This window comes from Chelonia mydas, chromosome 4, assembly GCF_015237465.2.
Source record: "Chelonia mydas isolate rCheMyd1 chromosome 4, rCheMyd1.pri.v2, whole genome shotgun sequence".
Classification (NCBI taxonomy): domain Eukaryota; kingdom Metazoa; phylum Chordata; order Testudines; family Cheloniidae; genus Chelonia; species Chelonia mydas.
Genome location: NC_057852.1, coordinates 117,360,958 through 117,382,445, shown reverse-complemented (window position 1 = coordinate 117,382,445; position 21,488 = coordinate 117,360,958). Strand labels below are relative to the sequence as shown.

The 21,488-nt window shown below is 41.4% G+C and overlaps 1 protein-coding gene across 4 annotated transcripts in view; it reads right to left on the bottom strand.

The window, feature by feature from the left end:
- KIAA0232 (KIAA0232 ortholog) overlaps positions 1 to 21,488 on the bottom strand; it is a 107,293-nt gene that overhangs the window by 46,065 nt on the left and 39,740 nt on the right. For all 4 annotated transcript variants that reach the window (XM_037898113.2, XM_037898116.2, XM_043544685.1 and 1 more), the window contains one exon: positions 5,344 to 5,481. In XM_037898113.2, the coding sequence (XP_037754041.1) occupies positions 5,344 to 5,481 (138 nt within the window). The remainder of the gene's footprint in view (positions 1 to 5,343; positions 5,482 to 21,488) is intronic.

Here is a 21,488-nt window from a genome sequence, read left to right as displayed (position 1 = left end):
GAGGCCCTGTTCTTAGGCTAAGACCTTTGGCTGAGCAGCAGAGGCAGCCATAAGCTGGGAAGCGAGCGGTCACATCCTTACATTCCAAACTAGTCACATTGAAAGAAGGTGCTAGTGGGCTGTTAGGAATAAAATCCTGCCCTGATAATGCCTATCGCCTCCAGAAAAAGGGAAGTGCCTAGAAGATGTAAAAGGAAACTTAGTTTGATAGCATCCTGTCTGGCAAGAACTCACTTATCAATAGCTGCGATGTGAAATCCTCATTTCTGTGTTTGTTCTATCACTGTAGTCCCCATTTCCCTATTGTTTGTCTGTATAACCTCTGTCTGGTTCTGTGATTGTGTCTGTCTGCTGTATAATTAATTTTGCTGGGTGTAAACTAATTAAGGTGGTGGGATATAATTGGTTAAATAATCATGTTACAATATGTTAGGATTGGTTAGTTAAATTTCAAGAAAATGATTGGTTAAGCTATAGCTAAGCAGAACTCAAGTTTTACTATATAGTCTGCAGTCAATCAGGAATGGGGGGGAATGGGAACAGGGAATGGGGGTGGGGAACACTAAGGAAGGAAATTGGAATCATGCTTGCTGGAAATTCACCCCAATAAGCACCTTTGGACTTTGGGTATTGTTGCTCTCTGTTCATGCGAGAAGGATCAGGGAAGTAAGTGGGTGAAGGAATAAGCCCCCTAACATCTTGGTGCCAGTGACTCGGATGCATCGCATCAGATAGGTGAGTGGCAGCCTGTAAGTCCCTCTCCCTAACAGTCCGCGCAGCTGCTTGGAGGGGGGATAGTGAACTCTCGTGATGGTAGCTGCGGGTTCTGGCAAGCCAGGGTAAAGGATTTTTTGGATAAATGGATAAGGATGAACTAGGGCCCATACCAGGTGCAGGGGTCAACCTGGGATGAGATTAAAAAGGAAATGGAGGAAGTGTTAGGGGACCCAGAGGGATGGCGGGTGGATGAGGAGCCCACGCTCCTTTGGTCTATGGTAGTGGAAGAAGGTCCCTGCCCACTGGGACTGAATACCTTCCAGGGAAAGGAGGCACTTCAGTCTCCTTGTGAGAGGTTTGAAGTAAGGGCAGCATTATGGGAAGCTGCCAGTAATCTTTCAAATTAGGTGCTGCTTCAGCAAGGGCTGCTGAAGGGTTGTAAATTAGTTAGGGGTGGTTAAAGATGATTTGGCACAACAGGGTTTAAAGTCAAAAGCAGAGTTAACAGACTACCTTTAGAGACTGGAGCTGGGACTTGGCCCCGAGGGAGTGGAAAGAAAGGAAAAAAAAAAAAAGTTTCAAAATGCAAAATGGCAGGGTTTGCAGGAGCAGGTAACAACCCCCACTCTTCTCCCAGAGCCAGAATGAGAACCTGGGGATAAGGGTTTCCAACTGTTTCAACCCAGGGAGCCTACTTTTGGCTCGGAGCTAACTATGTCCTTTTCTTCTTTTCCTTCTTCTTTTTCTCGGTTTACTTAATTTGCTGCTGATAGCCTATACTTTAAAATGACCTGACCGGCTTAATTGGTTTCTTTCCACCTCTTCCCCCTCATCTCCCCCTGCCTTTCCACACTTTGTTTTTCTGAACTTTTAATGGAGTTGGATACTTATGTGAAATGTTTTTGGTTATTTTGGACAAAGTATGACAGAGGTCTGCTGTATTCCACTGGAATTTTTGGAGTAAAAGATCCATGGGCATCCATGGAGACAAATGTTTTACTACCTTTTTAAACAGTCTCAAGGTAAAGACAGCACAGGTTAAGGCAGCTGTGTGGCAATAATTGTACTTGGTGACTAAGTTGTTACAGACAAATTGCACTACCTTAACGAACTGAGTGTTGGAGCCAGTGATTTAAAGAAGTGAGTGAAAAGTTACAAATAGCTTTTGCAAAAATTGATAATACAGGATTTGGAGGAAAGTAAACATTTGGGAGTTGTGGAAATGGTAAAAGGTAACTGTTGTAAAGATGTTAAAAAAGTAACAGTTGTGGTGTTACAAGAAGGAAGTTTTTGTTGAATGATCAAACCCAGTTATATAAAGGTAACTGTATGTGCAACTCTGTGCAGTCATATTGGATTGAAGCTTGGTAACTAAATTATCCAAGGGGGTCCGGTAGAGTGGCTACTACCACCACTATCCCCCAGAAGCCTTTACAGCTATTCTGAAGGAAAATGGGCCCTTTCCCCACAGAAATGGTCTATAAGGGACTGCTGCAGGCAGCAGGCAGAGAAATAATCTGATCAAAATTATTTAACTATTGGGTAATGTAATCAAAATCACTAAAGAATGTAAGGGGTTTCTATTGGAACTTAACTTGGATGCCCCTGGTTGTGTCTAGTTGTACAAGATGGGAGTGTAATAGGGGTACAGTTGTGTAGAAGAGTAATCAGAGTGCAAGAAATGTTAGGCAAAAGAGAATTTTGTGTGTGTGCATAGGAAAAAGAAAAGGAACAGGGGAGCAATGATGGAAACACTAAGCCTTGGGGTGGCTCTGGGGGATCGGACTGTCGCTTTGGTGGGTGTGCATGAAAACTCTGTGGGCATGGGGGAGGCAGTTACACCTTGTGTAAAATTAATATGGCTAATATAATGTTATGAAGTTTAAACTATATGGAAGGAATGTGCATTTTCCCAGGACGTGTGCAGTGTATATTGGAGAAGGGGTAAAAGAAATGCAAATAAAACATGGTACTTAAATAAAATCCTAATAGGGCTCCAAAAGGAGCCACAATAGGTTGTGCTTTCTTTTTCAGGTGTGTGTGTGTTTTGGAGCAGGAGATGAAAGTGGAAAGTAATCAGAACTCTAGTGGAAGTGGAATGTGTCCCTTTTAAGACAGTCTCTGAGCTGCTAATAGCTTTGGATCCAAAAGCAAGCTCGAAAGCCTCTGTGTAAATGCAAATTACCTAGCTGACGGGCACAAAGGAGCTGAAAATAATGAATACATCTGGTCAGCAAACAAGCTACTAGAAGACTCAGATTATGGCCCTCCAGTAAAGGGAGGTGAAAAAAGAAAAAACAAATCAAGCTTAAAAATAAGGGGAACAGTTAACCTAAGGTAGGTGTGTGAGTGTGAGTGTGAGTGTGTGCAGTGCTAAAATCTAAAGCTGTCTATTACCTGAGAATAAACTTAAAGCTTGGTACAGCAGAGAAACTATTGCAGACCTGGTCAATTGTACAAGAGGGGAAACTGAGGTACACCACCTCATGAATTTCATAAATGACCAGTTTTCAGAGTAGCAGAGTAGTTTCGTGTTAGTCTGTATTCACAAAAAGAAAAGGAGTACTTGTGGCACCTTAGAGACTAACAAGTTTATTTGAGCATAAGCTTTCGTGAGCTACAACTCACTTCACCGGATGCATTCAGCAGTGAGTGGGGTAATTCACTAGCCTGACTATAGAACAAAGTAAGGACAGCCTGGAGGTAATTCTTCTGTTTTTCCTGCAATTAGCAAGGAAATTTGTAAAAGGAAGTGGTATTATTATTAAGCAATAATTTGTCCCCACTAGGGGGTAGTGGAAATTGTTTCTTTTGTTTTTCAGACACTCTACAAGTGGCGCCAGCAGAAGAATAACTCAGAATACCATGGATCTATGTTTTGTGTTGTTTGTCTGTGGTGTTTGTCTTGTTGCTAGCATTGTTGTGTTTTAATGAACAAAAAACCTCATGATGTGGGTGGGGGATGGCTTCAAAAGGCTGACCTTGGGGGGATGATGTGTATGGGAATGCAAAATGCTCAACTAGGAGGCCAGCACCTGTGTAATAGCTACCATGGTACCTGGAAATGGAACAGCAACTAAGGTGGTCCCTACAAGCCCTATGGAAATAATGAGAAGGGGAGCAGCTCACTGGGAATCAATGGAGGGGTGTGTAAAATTGTGTAAATCAACAGAAGATGTTTGGATGTGCCCCTCTCCTATGACTATGGAGGAGCAGGATCAATGGCCTATGCAAGGGGTGAACAATTGGGTATATTGTGTATAAGGTGTTTTGCTGGGAATGTACATATTACTGGGGGCACAATTACACCAGCCCATAACCAAACTACACACTTCTACATGCTGCTATCTGAACTTTGGTACACAAATGGATCTATTGCTGTAAAGATCTATGAATCTTATTGCTGTAAATAATCAAACCAGGGCATACGGCCTGATTCCATACCAAGTGGTCAAGCTGGTTTGCACAATATCACATTTCTCTGTGAACATTCAATGGACTTATGATATGGACAAAAGCATGCAAAACTTGCAGGAGCAGCTTCTTGCAACTGCCAGCAACTGGACACACACAATCTTGACCCTGTCGAAGGAGGAGGGGCAGTGTTTTGGGGGTGTCTCGGATGTTGGACCATACTGCAGTGGTCAGGACTCAGTGTTGCTGTGGATTCTGTACTGTTAACTGTACTTGTGTTACGTTGCATAGGGAGATAACCTATAAGTAATGTAGTAAGCCCTCCAAACCCTACAATGTACTAGACAATCCGGACCCAACCCTCTCGGGCCCACTATGATGGGAAGTCTGGAACACTAATTGGAATAGGTGTGGTATGCCCGTACGAGAGAGGTGCAGGGCACTATACTACACAAGGGGCAGTGGGACAAATGGAATATCGACACCTTCCACCTTGATGCCTGGCCCTATCAGGAAAAGTGTCGCCATATGTCCTATGCTTTTCCAGGGATACCTGGGCAGGAGGATCCCAAAAGAAAACGGGGGGAAAAAAAGGGGTGGAGTGTTAGGATATAGATATTCAGGCCTGTCTGTAAAGGCCTATACTCTAAGAATTTAGGTGTATTCTTATCACTTAGCTAGTTATAGAGGTATAAAAGAAAGAATCAAAATCAATGCCAGTGTAAGGTCCTTCTCTTACTGTGACAGCCTGAGGCCCTGTTCTTAGGCTAAGGCCTTTGGCTAAGCAGCAGAGGCAGCCATAAGCTGGGAAGCGAGCGGTCACATCCTTACATTCCAAACTAGTCACATTGAAAGAAGGTGCTTTGGAATCATGTTTTGCTAAGGGCAGGAATAGGAACACGGACACAGGTAAGGCTCTGTGGTGTCAGAGCTGGGAAGGGGGACACTAAGGAAGGAAACTGGAATCATGCTTGCTGGAAGTTCATCCCAACAAACATCGAATTGTTTGCACCTTTGGACTTCAGATATTGTTGCTCTCTGTTCATGCGAGAAGGATCAGGGAAGTAAGTGGGTGAAGGAATAAGACCCCTAACATCTAACTCAAGTAAAGAGTCCATTTATTAAAAGGCTAAACACCACAAGTTAATATAGCCAGTTTGGAAGAACATTACAGTATTCTATTAAAGAATCAACTAAATAATCCAAACTTACTTCATCAGAAGCAGAGCGAAGACACTGGACAGCTGCCTGTTTTTTCATTTCCTCTAGTGTTAGATCAGAACACTTTTTCTTACTCTTTCCCCATTTCTTGTAAGCTCCTTTTTCCCAGCCCAGGAAGATGTCATTCTCCTAAAATAAGTTAAAGGAAAAAGGATCAAATTTATCTGAAAGAAGATTTCATTAAACATAATTTATAACACTTATATAATCCTCTCAACACCCACATGAAATGAGTAGACAGCTATCATTTCAGATCTGAGATAAATGAGGTAGAGAGAAGTTTGTCTCCCAATACCTTGCTTAGTCCAGTAGACCATGCTGTTTCTTGATACTCAGGATATACCTACCCTGCAATCTCAACGGTGACTGCATCACAGGCAGAGGTACCTTTGCTAACTTTACCAGCACTAGCATGCCACATCTCCACTATAGCTATTTTTAGCTATATTAGCACAGGTATGTCTACCCTTGCGGCCATCACACTTTGGATTGCAGTGTAGACGTACCCTTAGTTGCGTGAACTTGACTGTGATACCTCATTGAAAAATATCTTCCCTTACAATACCTGAAAGGAAAATTTACGAATTTGACATAAGCTTTTAGCACCCATTTGCTGAGAAGCTGTTCCATTAACAGTTAAAGCAATGAGAATAAACATCTGGAACTGACAACAGCAGATAAGATGGGGAAGACAAGGGGGCAGAAACATTGCTGATGTACAATATTATAGCCTACATTTTAAAGTGCTCTCTTTCCTTAACATTAATCTGTGTCTTTTTTAAAATTCTCAACTATTTACGCTTCATTAAACAGCCACTTAGAATGATCTTTAATAGCCTATGTCAACCCATTTTTATGTTTACTCCAGGTTATACTTCACTACTTGTATTATCTTATAGTTAAGGCTATGTTTTAGTCACGGATATTTTTAGTAAAAGTCATGGACAGGTAACGGGCAGTAAACAAAAATTCACGGCTCATGACCTGTCCCGGCCAATGGGAGCTGCGGGGGCAGTTGCCTGCAGGCAGAGCTGCCTGGCCATGCCTCCGCCTAGCAGGTGAGCGAGGGGGATTTTGCCACTTCTGGGGAGCCCCCCCAAGTAAGCTCCGAACAAGAGGGTTCCGGGGTCCCGAGACTGTCCCAGCAGTGGCCAGTGCAGCGGGTGCAGGAGCTGCCGGAGCTGCCCTGAGCCAGACGCACCGGCTGCTGCAGAAGTCATGGAGCGCATGGAAAGTCACGGAATCTGTGACAAACTCACAGCCTTACTTATAGTTCTGTCCCTGTTTAACACATGCTACTCAGTAAATATTTCCTTTTATCACTTAAAAGCTAAGGAAAAAACAATACTTTTGCTACAGACTAACTTCATTTTCCAGCGCTCTCACAACTTGTTCACATTTGACTATGACAATCAGGGTCCAGACACTTCTAGGGGAGAACAGGGGGTCTCTGAATCCCAAAGAATAAACAACTGACTCAACTGGTTGTGTGTAATGTTATCGTGTACAAAAACATGTCAAGTAAGGTCTTTTATGAAAGCTTGTCATGTTCTGAAATTGATGGCCATTAGCAGATATGTATACAGGTTATGGTCATGAAAATATGAATGTGTGTATAATATATATCTAAAGAATGTGTGCATGTAGTTGCATCACCAGAGAGAGAAATTGTAACCATGATGCAACTACAGCATCACCTCACAACATGGGTAATGTAGCAATGATGCAGCAAGAGACACCTCCTGAGGGGGGTCAACAAGCATGCGGACAAGGGGGATCCAATGGATATAGTGTACTTAGATTTTCAGAAAGCCTTTGACAAGGTCCCTCACCAAAGGCTCTTAAGCAAAGTAAGATGTCATGAGAGAAGACGGAACGTCCTCTCATGGATTGGTAACTGGTTAAAAGATAGGAAACAAAGGGAAGGAATAAATCGTCAGTTTTCAGAATGGAGAGAGATAAATAGTGGTTTCCCCCAGGGGTCTGTACTGGGACCAGTCCTATTCAACATATTCATAAGTGATCTGGAAAAAGGGGTAAACTGTGAGGTAGCAAAATTTGCAGATGATACAAAACTACTTAAGATAGTTAAGTCCCAGGCAGACCGCAAAGAGCTACAAAAGGATCTCTCAAAACTAGGTGACTGGGCAACAAAATGGCAGAGGAAATTCAATGTTGATAAATGCAAAGTAATGCACATTGGAAAACATAATCCCAACTATACATATAAAATGATGGGATCTAAATTAACTGCTACCACTCAAGAAAGATCTTGCAATCATTGTGGATAGTTCTCTGAAAACAGCCATTCAATGTGCAGCGGCAGTTAAAAAATGAACAGAACGTTGGGAATCATTAAGAAAGGGATAGATAAGACAGAAAATGTCATATTGTCTCTATATAAATCCATGGTTCACCTACATCTTGAACACTGCGTGCAGATGTGGTCGCCCTACTCAAAAGAGATATATTGGAATTGGAAAAGGTTCAGAAAAGGGCAACAAAGATGATTAGGGGTATGGAACGGCTGCCATATGAGGAGAGATTAATAAGACTGGAACTTTTCAGTTTGGAAAAGAGACAACTAAGGGGGGATATGATAGAGGTCTATGAAATCATGACTGGTGTGGAGAAAGTAAAGGAGGAAGTGTTATTTATTCATCACACAAGAACTAGGGGGTCACCAAATGAAATTAATAGGCAGAAGATTTAAAACAAAAGGAAGTATTTTTTCACACAATGTACAGTCAACCTGTGGAACTCTTTGCCAGAGGATGTTGTGAAGGCCAAGACTATAACAGGGTTCAAAAAAGAACTAGATAAGTTCATGGAAGACAGGTCCATCAATGGGTATTAGCCAGGATAGACAGGGGTGGTGTCCCTAAGCCTCTGTTTGCCAGAAGCTGGGAATGGGTGACAGGGGATGGACCTGTTCTGTTCATTCCCTTTGGGGCACCTGGTATTGGCCACTGTTGGAAGACAGGATACTGGAGTAGATGGAACTTTGGTCTGACCCAGTATGGTCATTCTTATGTTCTTATGATTCCCAAGCCAATACGTTAGAGGAAACCAACTTCAAATACCAATCCACTGTCCAGCCAGGAAGAGACAACGGTGGACCATTCAAGTTAATGGGAAAACATTGAAACAATCTGAAAATGTAAATAAAATCAGTCTTGGAAAACTAAGAAAGAAAGGAATTCTTCCCACCCAGAATAACTATGAGTCACAAAGACAAGAGAAAAGACATTTTAAAAACAGGCTTGGGTCTCAGTTTTTAATCCAAAAACCGAGGACCAACATCTAAGCAGGGTATAGTCCGTGAAACAGTGGCTCCCCTATAGGACAGAGTGGCCATTGGGAAACTGTGCAGAGGCAATGGGTATCTTGAATTAGAAAGGGGAATTTAGGTAACATACAAGTGTAAAGCCCAAAGATGCATCTTTATGTTTATTTTCTGTGTAACTTGTATGTGTTTGTTTTTCCTTACTATTTCATCTTTGAATCTATGCTTTTTCTATTAAATAAGTCTGTGTTTATTTTTACCCCAAATAGGTCTCTGTTGTGCAAACTGTGAGAAGCGTATCCCAAAAAATGAACTCATACTGGGGAGGAAAGGGCCTTTTCACACCTTCTGGGGTGATGAGCCTGCCAGGAGAATTAGGTTAGTGGAAGCCAGGGTGAGATCTTTATGCTCTTCAGCTTGCTACTGATATTAGGGTCTGAGCCATAGCAGCATAGCACGAAGGCACTTAGGGTTACAAGGCAGGGGCTGACAGAACTCTTACTGGTCTGGGTGAGCCCCAAAATGTCACAACGGAAGGACAGTCTATTTTGCAAATGAAAAAAAAGTCACTCCACCCTTACACTCAAATCTGCTGTTTGCTCAAATTATAAGTGATTATACTTACATTAAAAAGTAAAACGGTTACAAAAATGTCAAAGTTGAGCACTCAAAAGTCAAGAAATGTCAAAAATAAGGTTTCATGGGGATCCTTAATTCTACCCTCTTGTATAGCAACGTGGTCTAACCACCTTATCACACAGTATTTATCAAATATAATATATATTCCCAAACTGTGTTAAATTACATCAGTAACTTAAGTTAAAATTCATTATACAGATGTTAATTATCTCAAAAACAAACATGGAAAATTCAGAATTCAAAATTATGGTTAAACTTAAAAGAAAGCCAAACATGTTGAGGTATAGAAATTCACAGTTATGTTCCACAAACAACCTTAACTCTGCCCTGTAGTGACAGCATAAGCAATCAGGACGATGAAAGTATGTGTTGTTTCTGATTAAATTCAAATAATTTCTGAAGATAGAGTTTTTCATCCCCATCTCCATGGGGAAAATTTCCTTGTTTTTCTTCAATTAAAAATTTCATGCATGAACCCTCTATATTCCCCTGAACACATGCACACACCCCAGATTCCCCACCCTCTTCCACTCATTACATTCCTCCACATGGATGCGTACTCACATAATTTTCCTCCCTCCCTGTTGGGCAGATCGGGTGCAATGATTATTTCTGACAAGAAACATTTCAGATTAATGGTCATTTTTTGCTGTTATTTTTAATAACAAAGGTTTTTTTTCTGCAAAGGCTGGCACACACCTTCCTCAGAAAAACCCAAAGAATTGCTGGCTTTCTGAATGCCTACCACTTTCCATTCTTCTTAATGGAACTGAGGCTAGGGACCGCCCTCACACAAGAGGCCTTCTTTCAAATTGCCACCCCCTCCCGTATTTCCAAACTGGAATAAAGACAACAAGCTCTCAGGGAAGATAATTATCTCCTATGCTGTCAGGAGGCAGAGAGAAACATAAAGGTGAAGGCAGCAGCCATCTTTGCAAAGGGCAGGTTATGGTCTCAGTTCCATTAAGAACAAAAGGAAACGACTCCAATTTTGACAGAGGGCCGGGTTTTTTTTTTTTGGTTTTTTTTTTAAGAGTTTCTCAAAAGGAGAACCCTATTCATCCATCTCTGCTGAAGCAGAGACTTTTGGTTCTAAAGAACAACAGGGAAAAATTATCAATAATTCCTAAAAAAAAAAAACCAACCCCAAAAAACCCCACAACATTTTTCTAATGTAGTCTATGCACAACATTTCAGCAAAAATTAACTATATGAGAAGTTTGAACAGTCTGAGTTATTCCATTAACAACATCGTTAATGGAAAAAAACATCTTAGGTAACTGAAAAGTTTCTGAGAGAGCCCATTTTTAATTAATTTTAACAAAACATTTATTGAAGTACCTTGTAAATTCTTAGAAAATTCATGTTATACTCAATAAATACTGAAATTTTGAAAAGAATATGTTATTTTTTTACATAATAAAGAAGCTGAATTCCTACTTTCAGTACAAGACTCAACTCAGTCTTAAATATGGAGCTGCAATTAGTACCTCCCTAATATCAACAGATTTTCCTGTAACCTTGGGTACTCAAATAGCAACTTGTAAAAAACACAACTTCATTCTATTTAGCCTGTGCATTCCAGCAAATTTTCATTATTACTCCATGTTATACTTAATTTATAAAGTATTGTGCAAGAATAATTAGTGACATATTTTTCATATGTGCTTTTAATCTCTAGCATATGCAGCACTAAAAAAAATACTACTATTTACCTAAGGTTGTAGAAAAAAAACAGTCTATTTACAAGATAGAATATAGTATTTATGATGTAATAAAAGACTAATTCATATGCACAAGAGTGCAGAGTTAAGAGTGTTCAACCTTAACTTTGTCACTTTCTGACTTTTGAACACAATGATTTTTTATGGAAATTCCTACTTTTTGAAGGAACAAGTAATTTCCCTTACATGGAAATGTTTTGCCAGACAATACCTTTCCACCTTATCAGAGACAATACCTTTCACGGAACTGCAGATTTATATTGCTCTATCCTCAGTCACAGTACCTCTTGCTCCAACACAGGCATTGTTTCTATCCCGACACTCTAGACAAGATGCAGAGTTTGTTATGGAAACTCTGTCCCAATCACAAACTATTTTCAGTGAAATCAGGCTCCCGCATGCTTCATCTGGGAATTTTAATGTACTCAGCACAGAGTTTTTGGTGTTGAAAACACACACAGTCTCAATTTCTCAATGCATAACTAAGTTTGCCACCTCCTAAGGCAGACGCTTCACAAAACTTTAAAAAGGTGTACAAAATGCATTACATATGCAAGAAGTAAACTTTTGAAAGGCTTAATACTCTCAAATCAAAATTTACATTTACCAGACCTGAAGAGGAGCTCTGTTGAGCTCAAAAGCTTGTCTGTTTCACAAACGGAAGTTGGTCCAATCAAAGATATTACCTCACCCACAAGAACACTCAGGCAACACTTAGCAGGGAAATTGTCTTTCCACACAAAACCATTTTGGACACCAGACATATTTTTTAAAAATAATGTACGATATATTTTTAAATAATGAAAAAAAAATACTTTCTATCCCTCTCCAGTTTTTGTTTGCAAACGCACTTGAACCATTCTGAATGAAATAAAAAAAAAAAAAAAAAAAAGACACCCCTTGGGTGCCAGGCACTTCATCTAATATAAAATATACAGCTTAGAATGGGATACACTCCTCCAGAAAGTCCTCTCTGCCCTCTAAGTCTTTTAAGTAGATTAAAATGGAATACTGATCAGTGAGACCTGTTAGTATAGGAATAGCACCAGGATGGACCGATTTAAATCAAGGTTTCCTACTTGCTGATTTAAATCATGATTAAATTCATTTATTTAAAAAATTTTTTGCATTCATATTTGAAATTATTTTCCTAAAGAAAGTTTGATTCCAATTGCATGGTATAATTTGCTATTTCTGTTTTGCTAACCAGGAGGATACATTATGTCTATACACACTCATTTAAGCAATTACATTACTTAATATACATTTATATCATGTCTTGTTATTTTTATTAGAAAATGGTGAATGATGCATTTTTTGTCTACAAAATGCTTATAAATTTTTTTGCTCATGATTTATGTAAATCTGCATTTGGCTAGAAATTGGAATTAAAATGCACAGAATTAGCATTTTAAAATTGTTTTTTAATAAATAAAACTACTTTAAATGTGCTGGATAAATTAATTTTATATTTTGATAAACAATTTTATGTATTCAACAAAAGAAGTATTTACTGTAGTCAGTAAATTGAATGGATTTTTCCTGGTCACCAATGTTCTTCAAAATTTCAGAACTAGAAGATACTAACTTCACACATAGTTCTTATTCAGATTGGAAGAGAAAAACAAGATTTCCTGCTTTTTTAAAGTCCCAATCACTTTCTCAACTTTGCATAAACTAGTTATTGAACTGAATTATTGGAATAAACTGAAATTAAGAAAATATTCTCTCTGCACCTGCAGAAGAGGCTGCTGCAGTCAAAAGCTGGTTTGGCACTTCAACACACACCGATTCCAAATGCTTAGCCACTGACTTCCACCAATTGAGTGAATTGAATTTCTTTAAAACTTTAGCAGTAAACATGTACTGCCTGGACATTATTTAAGTTAAATTATTTTAATAAATTATAGTAAATTTAGGCCTTAACCTTGGTGATCATAATCTGATTTTTTATCTTTTTTCGTTTTTTTAAAAAACTCATTCATTTTTATCCAGCCTGAATAGCACTCATGGATTAAAAGATAGGAAACAAAAGGCAGAAATAAATAGACAGTTTTCACAATGAACAAAGGTAAATAGCAGGGTCCCGCAAAGATCTGGACTGGAACTAATACTGTTCAATATATTCATATATGATCAGAAAAAAGGGGTAAACAGTGAGCTGGCAAAATCTGCAGACAATACTGAATTATTCAAGGTAGTTAAATGCAAAGCTGACTGCAAAGGGATCTCACTAAACTGGGTGACTGAGCAACAAAATGGCCAATAAAATGCAATGCTGATAAAGACAAAGTAATGCATACTGGAAAACATAATCCCAGCTATACATATAAAATGATGTCTAAATTAGCTGTTACCACTCAAGAAAAAAGATCTTGAAGTCATTGTGGATAGTTCTCTGAAAATATCTGCTCAATGTGCAGCGGCAGTCAAAAAAAATCTAAACAGAATGTTAGGAACCGTTAGAAAAAGGATAGAAAATAAAACATCATAATGCCACTATATAAATCCATGATACACCCCACACCTTGAATACTGCATACATTTCAGGTTACCCTATCTCAAAATAGATATATTGGAATTGGAAAAGATACAGTCAAGGATCAAAAAAATGATTAGGGGTATGGAACAACTTCCATATGCAGAGGGATTAAACAGACTGGGACTGTTCATTTTACGGGAAAAATGACTAAGGAGGGATATGACAGAGGGCTATAAAATCATGAATGGTGTGGAGAAAGCAAATAAGGAAGCGTCGTTTATCCATTCACATAACAAGAACCAGGGGTCACACAATGAAATTAATAGGCAGTCAGTTTAAAACAAACAAAAAGTACTTCTTCTCACAAATGCACAGTTAACCTGTAGAACTCATTGCCAGATGATGTGAGGGCCAAAAGTATAACTGGGTTTGAAAAAGCATTAGTTAAGTTCATGGAGGATAGGTCCATCCATGACTATTAGCCAAGACTGTCAAAGATACAACTCCATGCTCTGGGTATCTCTGAACCTCTGACTGCTAGAAGCTGGGACTGGATGACAGGGGATGAATCACTCGATAAACTGCCCTGTTCAGTTCCTTCCCTCAGAAGCAGACGGCACTGGCTACTGTCAGAAGACAGGATATTGGACTGATGAACCATTGATCTGATCCAGTATGGTCATTCTTATGTTCACTAACCAGTGGGTACAGATGGCTATGCTTAACTGATCAAGAAAGCGCAACGCGGTGTTTATTCTTCAGCTGTCTCTCAATGGCCAAGTCTCTCTCCTGCTCACTTTCACCAAGGGGCAGCAACACTGCCTCCCACTGCTGTCTTAGCAAGCACTTGCATTCCCCTCTGCTCTTAGCTGCCCTTCCTGATTTGGTCCTCAGGAAGTACACCATGAGACTACCTTTTCTCTAGTTTTTAAACTAAGTATTCATAGCAGCATGACTCATTTGTACAGAGCTGAAGAAACAGCACTTCATAACAATGGTTACTTTGAAATTAGAGTTTATATAACTTTGCACTTTCATAGTACCATTCATTAGAAGATCTCAGAGCACTTTACAAAGGCACGTATCATTCCAATTTCACAGATCGACGGGGGGAAAAACCCACAGAAATACAGCAATGGTAAGGCCCAAATTTTCGATGTTAGCCTCGATTTTTTGGGTACCCAATTTTAGAAACCTAACCTTCCAATTTCAAGAGGTTCCAAACACCCAAAACTGAAGCAAATGAGAGCTGTAGCTGTCAGCACCTCTGAAAATCAGGACTTGTGTATCTGAATTAGGCAGCCCAATTTCCACTTTCCAATGTCCCATTTTAACCACCAGAAACTTCCTAGTAACTGGACAACTTTACAGGAGGAAATTTAACTTTGTATAAAATGTTGAAAGTGCCAAGTTTTGTGGAAGGTCCAGAAGCAAGGTCTTAAAAAAGGGACAACTTAGCGTTACCATAGCCAATATTTATTATCTTATAATTTGTATATTTTATCACTCTTAACAGGCCTGCCAAAACCTTATAATTCTTTATGTTTCAGCAATTCCAATGCTTTGGCGTACTTAAAAAAATTCAACCTTCAATAACCAACATACAGATGCAGTGTTAAATCCCTTACAATCCATATAAATAAAAGTTTCTAATTAATAGGTGTGACAGTTTTGCAAGCTGCAAGACTCTGCCAAATCAAGAGTACAAGAGTAGCAAAACCTTCCAGCAGCACTAAGGATTTGCTGGAACAAGAGACAAAAAACCTAGTATGGCAGTGGTTAACAAAGAGGGGAGGAGGAGGGAGGGAAGATGACTCAACAACTACAGATATCCATTTTGAGGAACAGAACAGAAAGTGGCACCTTGTGTTGGGCCTATGTAAAAGGAACGAGTTTATGTTTGTTTGTTTTAAGGTTCTTCGTCTATAGCAGAGATTGGCAACTTTTGACACGCAGCCCGCCAGGGTAAGCCCCCTGGCGGGGCGGGCCGGTTTATTTGCCGCGTCCACAGGTTCAGCCGATCGCGGCTTTCACTGGCCGTGGTTCACTGTCCCAGGCCAATGGGGGCTACAGGAAGCGGCACAGGCTGAGGGATGTGCTGGCCGCCGCTTCCCACAGCCCCCATTGGCCTGGGTCAGTGAACCACGGCCAGTGGAAGCCGCAATCAGCCGAACCTGTGGATGCGGCAAATAAACAAACCGGCCCAGCCCACCAGGGGCTTACTCCAGCAGGCTGCAGGCCAAAGGTTGCAGATCCCTGGTCTATATGGTTCAAACAAACATTCTGAATTATCGGCAAAGAGTCCTGTGGCACCTTATAGACTAACAGACGTATTGGAGCATGAGCTTTCATGGGTGAATACCCACTTCGTCGGATACATGTCTCCATGCACTCAACAAAGTGGGTACTCACCCACGAAAGCTCATGCTCCAATACGTCTGTTAGTCTATAAGATACCACAGGACTGTCTGCCACTTTTACAGATCCAGACTAACACGGCTACCCCTCTGAATTTTGAATTATGTAGATTATAGTTACATCTCAGGTATCATCTGGAAGTTGCACAAGCCACAATGACTCTGTTCTCACTGACTTGCAGCAGAATTCCTGCAAGGTATTATAAATCCATAATTCACACTATTTAACCTGTATATTCAATGAAACAAAACAAATTCTGCTTGTCTTGATCTTTCCAGTATGAAGTTATACAACGAGTAAAACTAACCAAGTGTTAAGAAAACTAATATTGAGAGAGTAAATCAACTCTCCTGCTAAATGAAGGCAGAAATTTTACAAATCTGTTGTGTGAACAGTCATTTACTCAGGTATAGCAAACAGGTTGGATTCTGCCTCCATAGCAGGACGAAAAAGGACAGAACCGTACTTAACAGCTTGGTAAACATATTAATGTAATGGAGAAACTACATCAATGTAGTGCTATGGTTGAGAATTTAAATGACTAAAATAAATAAATAATGTAAAAAGGAAATTCAGAAGCAATGGATCCCATGGAAACCATAACTCACCCCTCTGCATATAAGTACAGATAAAGATTGTACTAATTAGTTATCTCACTGTACATACACATTGAACTATCTAAGGATGGTCACAGATTGTGAATGCTATCCACAGCTGGGATAGGTCATTCAGTTTCTGGTTCAGAGCTTCAGTTTGTAGCAAAGTCCCTCCAGAGGTCAGAAGAAGGACTGAAGACCACATGGAGGAGCTGCAGCAGCCTTTTATAGTCTCTTGCCATGTGGCCTTTCTTTCTTTGTTCCAAAGACAAGCTATCCAGCACATGGCATGAAAAAACCTCAGAGTTCTGTCCATAGACATGTCCCTGCATGCCTTGCTGAGTCACAAGGTGTATCTGCCTTCTCTCAATGGGTCAACTGTATAGCTAAATCTCCTTAATGGGCCATCAAGTAGGCTACGCATTGCTGACACCAAACTGTTTGGGGTGTCACCCAGAAGCATAGCGTAAGTTTGAAATACAGACAGTATAGAACCAATACTTATAACTTTAAATAGAAAAATGATACATGCATACATATAGAATAATCATAATCAGCAAACCATAACCTTAGACACCTTATTTGACCCCCTTTATACAAGATCTGGTGCCAGTTACAGGACCCTGGTTGCAACAATGATCTATATGGTCACAGTTCATGTCAATAATGTCACAGCACCAAAATGGGCTCCCACCCCCAAAACACACCCAAAGAGCTTTTATAGGTTTATTCAGATCCCATGGCGATCCCATCATATTATGGGCTCACACACCCATTAGAATACAAAATACTGCAATTCAGGTCTTTAGAGACACTGTCCTACCTTTGGGTAATCTTTAATAAGAGCTCTCAACCTAAGAGGAAGGCAACCAGGTAATGCACTTCAGACAATTCAAATACATACACAGGCCTAATTGTACAGACACCTTCTATCTACCCTTTCGGACACACTGGAAAAGGATGAGCAAACAAGAAGGCAAGAACACTTGCAGAAAAGCTATGCCTGTGAAACTCTACGTTGTCAGAAGTCACATTAAACAGTGGAGTGTTCATTTGGATGAGAGATCAAGGTACTTCACTGATAAGTGATCATCCAAGACCAAATTCACAGCCTGATGGAGAAAAATATCATAGGCTCTCTCTGAGAGGGAGAACCATACAAGACAACAATAATGATGTATCAAAATGTGTGGCCCTTTCATCTCCAATTTTGCAAGAATCTTTGCTACCAGGAGTGGAAATACATATCAGAGAGAGATTCCCTACAGTTGCTGAGTGTCCTACTAAATGTGTTCCTCCATGCCTCCTGAGAAAAAAGTTGGCAGCTGCTCATTCAGGTATATAATGAGATCAATTTTTGAATTCACTTACCAGACAAAGAAACAATCCTCAGATTCCAATCCTCAGATCCTTCACAAGTGTCTACAGCAATTTGTCTGTGATTGTGCTCAGTTTTTTAGAGCAGTTGACCCCGTGGCCTGTGTGCATCAAGATCACCATTTACAGTGCCAGGACTTCTAACGTCCTCAATATATTTAGGATTGCCCACTTCCCAACTCACAGATGTGTAAGACCTGTATCTACTTCATAAAGACCATCATTTTCCTCCAAAAGAGGCGACACAGTACGTCATTCCAAAAGCAACTTTGCCAATTTGGAGCATGAGCAAAAGATGGCAATATGTCAACCAAATTTGATGCCAACGCCCACACAATGCCAATGTAAGAAGGCAAGTATCAAGAGCCAAGACACAATCAGTATTCTGACATGGGAACCAAAGTATACACTGAGACTGGCGTCAAGGAGGTGACAAAAACAAATGATATGCCCAAGTGACCACGCCCAAGAACACTGAGGCAGGTGCCAAGTTTCAAGGCAGAGTCTCTCTGATGCTAGCCACTATGTATGTATCTCCCAGAAGTAGATGCCTCGTGTACTGACTGACAAGCCATGCAGGTTCGCATGTCCAGAGGGTGCCTGGAAGGATAATACACTGAATAGAGCCAGGCTTGCAGACCACAAAGGTGAAGTTTGGCATGCAGAGTTACATAAGCACATGAGGCCATGCGCCCCAGGAGCTGAATGTAGGCATCGCACTGTTGCCATTGGGCTGGACACTAGGCTTTTGGAAAAGGAAGGCTATAGATTCATACTCCTTCCTTTGGAAGGTAAGCCAAGGCAATCCCAGTGTCAAGGTCTGCTCCTATGAAAGTTATACACTGCGTTGGTTTAATTATGATTTGTCCAAATTTGGTTTCAGGCCCAGAGAGCCCAGTTTCAGGCTCTGAACAGCTGTCTAGTGACACAGAAGCTGTTTTTGGACCTGGTTGCTCCAAGAACTATCCAATATTCGAAAGCCCAATTGGAAGAGATGGGCTGCTACCCCTGCCATTCACTTGGCGAAGACTCTTGGGGCTGGTGACAGACTGCAGGGGAGCACTGTGTACTGATAATGGTTGTTGCCTGATCATACTTCCTGTGGCAAGGCGGTATCACCACATGGAAGTATGAGTCAGTCCTGTAAGGCAAGGGCAGCATACCAATCTCCAGGGAAGGGATAACAGAAGTGAGGGTGATCATCCTGAACTTGATTTTCTTCGTGAAACAGTTCAGCTTTCATGGATCTAGAATGGGCCAGTCACCACAAGATTTCTTTAGGACCAGAAAGTTCCAGGAATAGAAGCCTTTTCCTGTTTTGGTGAGGAACATCTATTGCTTTCAATTCTAGAAGAGACTGAACTTCCTGAAGAAATACTATCTCGTGAGAAAGGTCCCTGAAAATACAGGAAGAAGGTGGATTGGGAATAGGAAGAGAAGACCTTCTCTAAGGGCTTGTCTTCACTACCGGGGAGATTGGCACTGCAATCGATGAGGGGGTGTTGATTTAGCAGATCTAGTGAAGACTCGCTAAATTAACAGCGGAGTGCTCTCTAATCAACTCCAGTACTCCAGCTCCCAGAGAAGAGTAAGATGAGTCGACCGGAGAGGGTCTCCCGTTGATGCAGCGCAGTGAAGACAGCAGGGTAAGTCGACCTAAGCTACATCAACTCTAGCTATATTATTCACGTAGCTGGAGTAGCATAATTTAGGTCGATTTATCCTAGTACTGAAGACAAGACCTTAGAGCAGGGGTGGGCAAACTTTTTGGCCTGAGGGCCACATCGGGGTTCCGAAAGTGTATGGAGGGGGTGGTGTAGTGTATTAAATTGCTCTCTGTAGGAATGTGCTACTTACAGTATACTACTTACGGCTGCCGGTCCTGGTGCTCTGAGCAGCATGGTAAGGGGGCAGAGAGCAGGGGGTTGGATAAGGGGCAGGAGGTTCCTGGGGGCAGTCAGGGGACAGGAAGCAGGGGGTGGTTGGATAGGCGTGGGAATCCTGGGCGACCTGTCAGGGGGCAGGGGTGTGGATGGGGTCGGGGCAGTCAAGGGACAGGGAGCGGGGGGGAAGGGGGGGTTGAGTCCCGGGGGTCCTAGGAAGGGGCGGTCAGGGGTAAGGAGCGGGGGCGGTGGGGGAGGTGGAAAGTGGGAGGGGGTGGATAGGGGACGAGGACCAGGCTGTTTGGGGAGGCACAGCCTTCCCAACCTGGGTGTAGTATATTAAACTACTCCCCACAGGAATGTCCTACTTACGATGTACTACTTATGGCGGCCAGTCCTGGTGCTCCATAATACACTACACCTGGCAGCTCTCACAGCACGGCAAGCTGAGGCTGCGGAGGAGGGGGAACAGTAGGGAAGGGGGCAGGGGCTAGCCTCCCTGGCCGGGAGCTCAAGGGCCAGGCAGGATGGTCCTGCGGGCCGGATGTGGCCCGCGGGCTGCAGTTTGCCCACCTCTGCCTTAGAAGCATACACTGACCTTTATCAGAAAGGAGATCTGGAGTAAGTTTGCGGCCTAAACAGTTTCCTCTCTGTAACTGGAGCATAAACCCCTAACAAATGAAGTATTCCAGGAGAATCGAAGTGTTATCTGTTTTAGCAGAATATAGTTTAGAACCCACAAAATTTAAGTTTTCTATTGTGTTCTGCATGAAGATTGCAGTGGCTATGAAACACAAGGCTGTATACCAGGGGTGTCTGTTGCTACCTGAAGGGATGTATGGGCTGTAAAATATCCCTCAGAAACCAAAGCTAAAAACTGTTCCTTACACGCCTCTGGCAACTTGTCAGCAAATTTAAAAACCGCAGAGAAATTAAATAAAACTATATTATGACAAAAGTCTAATAATTAGCTAATCATTTGAAAAGTAGCAGTGGAATAAACCTTTCAGCTGTAGAAATCCAGCCTTTTAAATTCCTTATCCATAAGAGTGGCCTTATGGTGGAATTGATGGGACTACTCATTAGAAGCTGTGACCACCAAAGAAGCAGGAACTGGATGGGTAAAGGAACAGCCCACTTGCTTGGCTGTAGGAGGTACAGAGGTTAGCGTCTGCAAGAGAGTTTTCAGAGGCTCCACTAAGGCTTCATTGATGGGAAGCGGAACCCTTCCTGAGGCAGGAGCTTGATCAATTGGTCTTTCAGCCCTCATACAGATTGCACCGATCATAACATGTCTTCCATTCTTCTCTTACCCTGGCCTTCCTTCTCCATGTGCGACCATGCCTTTTCACAATAAAAACTTCCCATCTCTTTGGGGGTTGGCCGAGTAGTTGTTTCAGTTCTGATGGGTACCACTCAGTAACAGCTGCAATCCATTGATTTCCACTCTGCTGTCTCATCACTTCATTGGGGACTCTGTTGCAGACTGAAAATCCCAGAATTCTTCTTTCCATTGCCCTCTCTGTGACAACTATCTTCATCAGCGCCCATTTCTGCTGCCGTACCACACTGCCGGCAGTACTATTGAGTTGAAGAGGTTGGCATGTGTTGCCTTGTTGATTTTTCCTTGGAGAACATCCTTGATAGAACTGAATGCACGTCACCCAGCTTTCTTTCTTCACGAGAGTTCACCTTCCTGATTGTGGTGCACGTATGGAAAATATCCAGGAG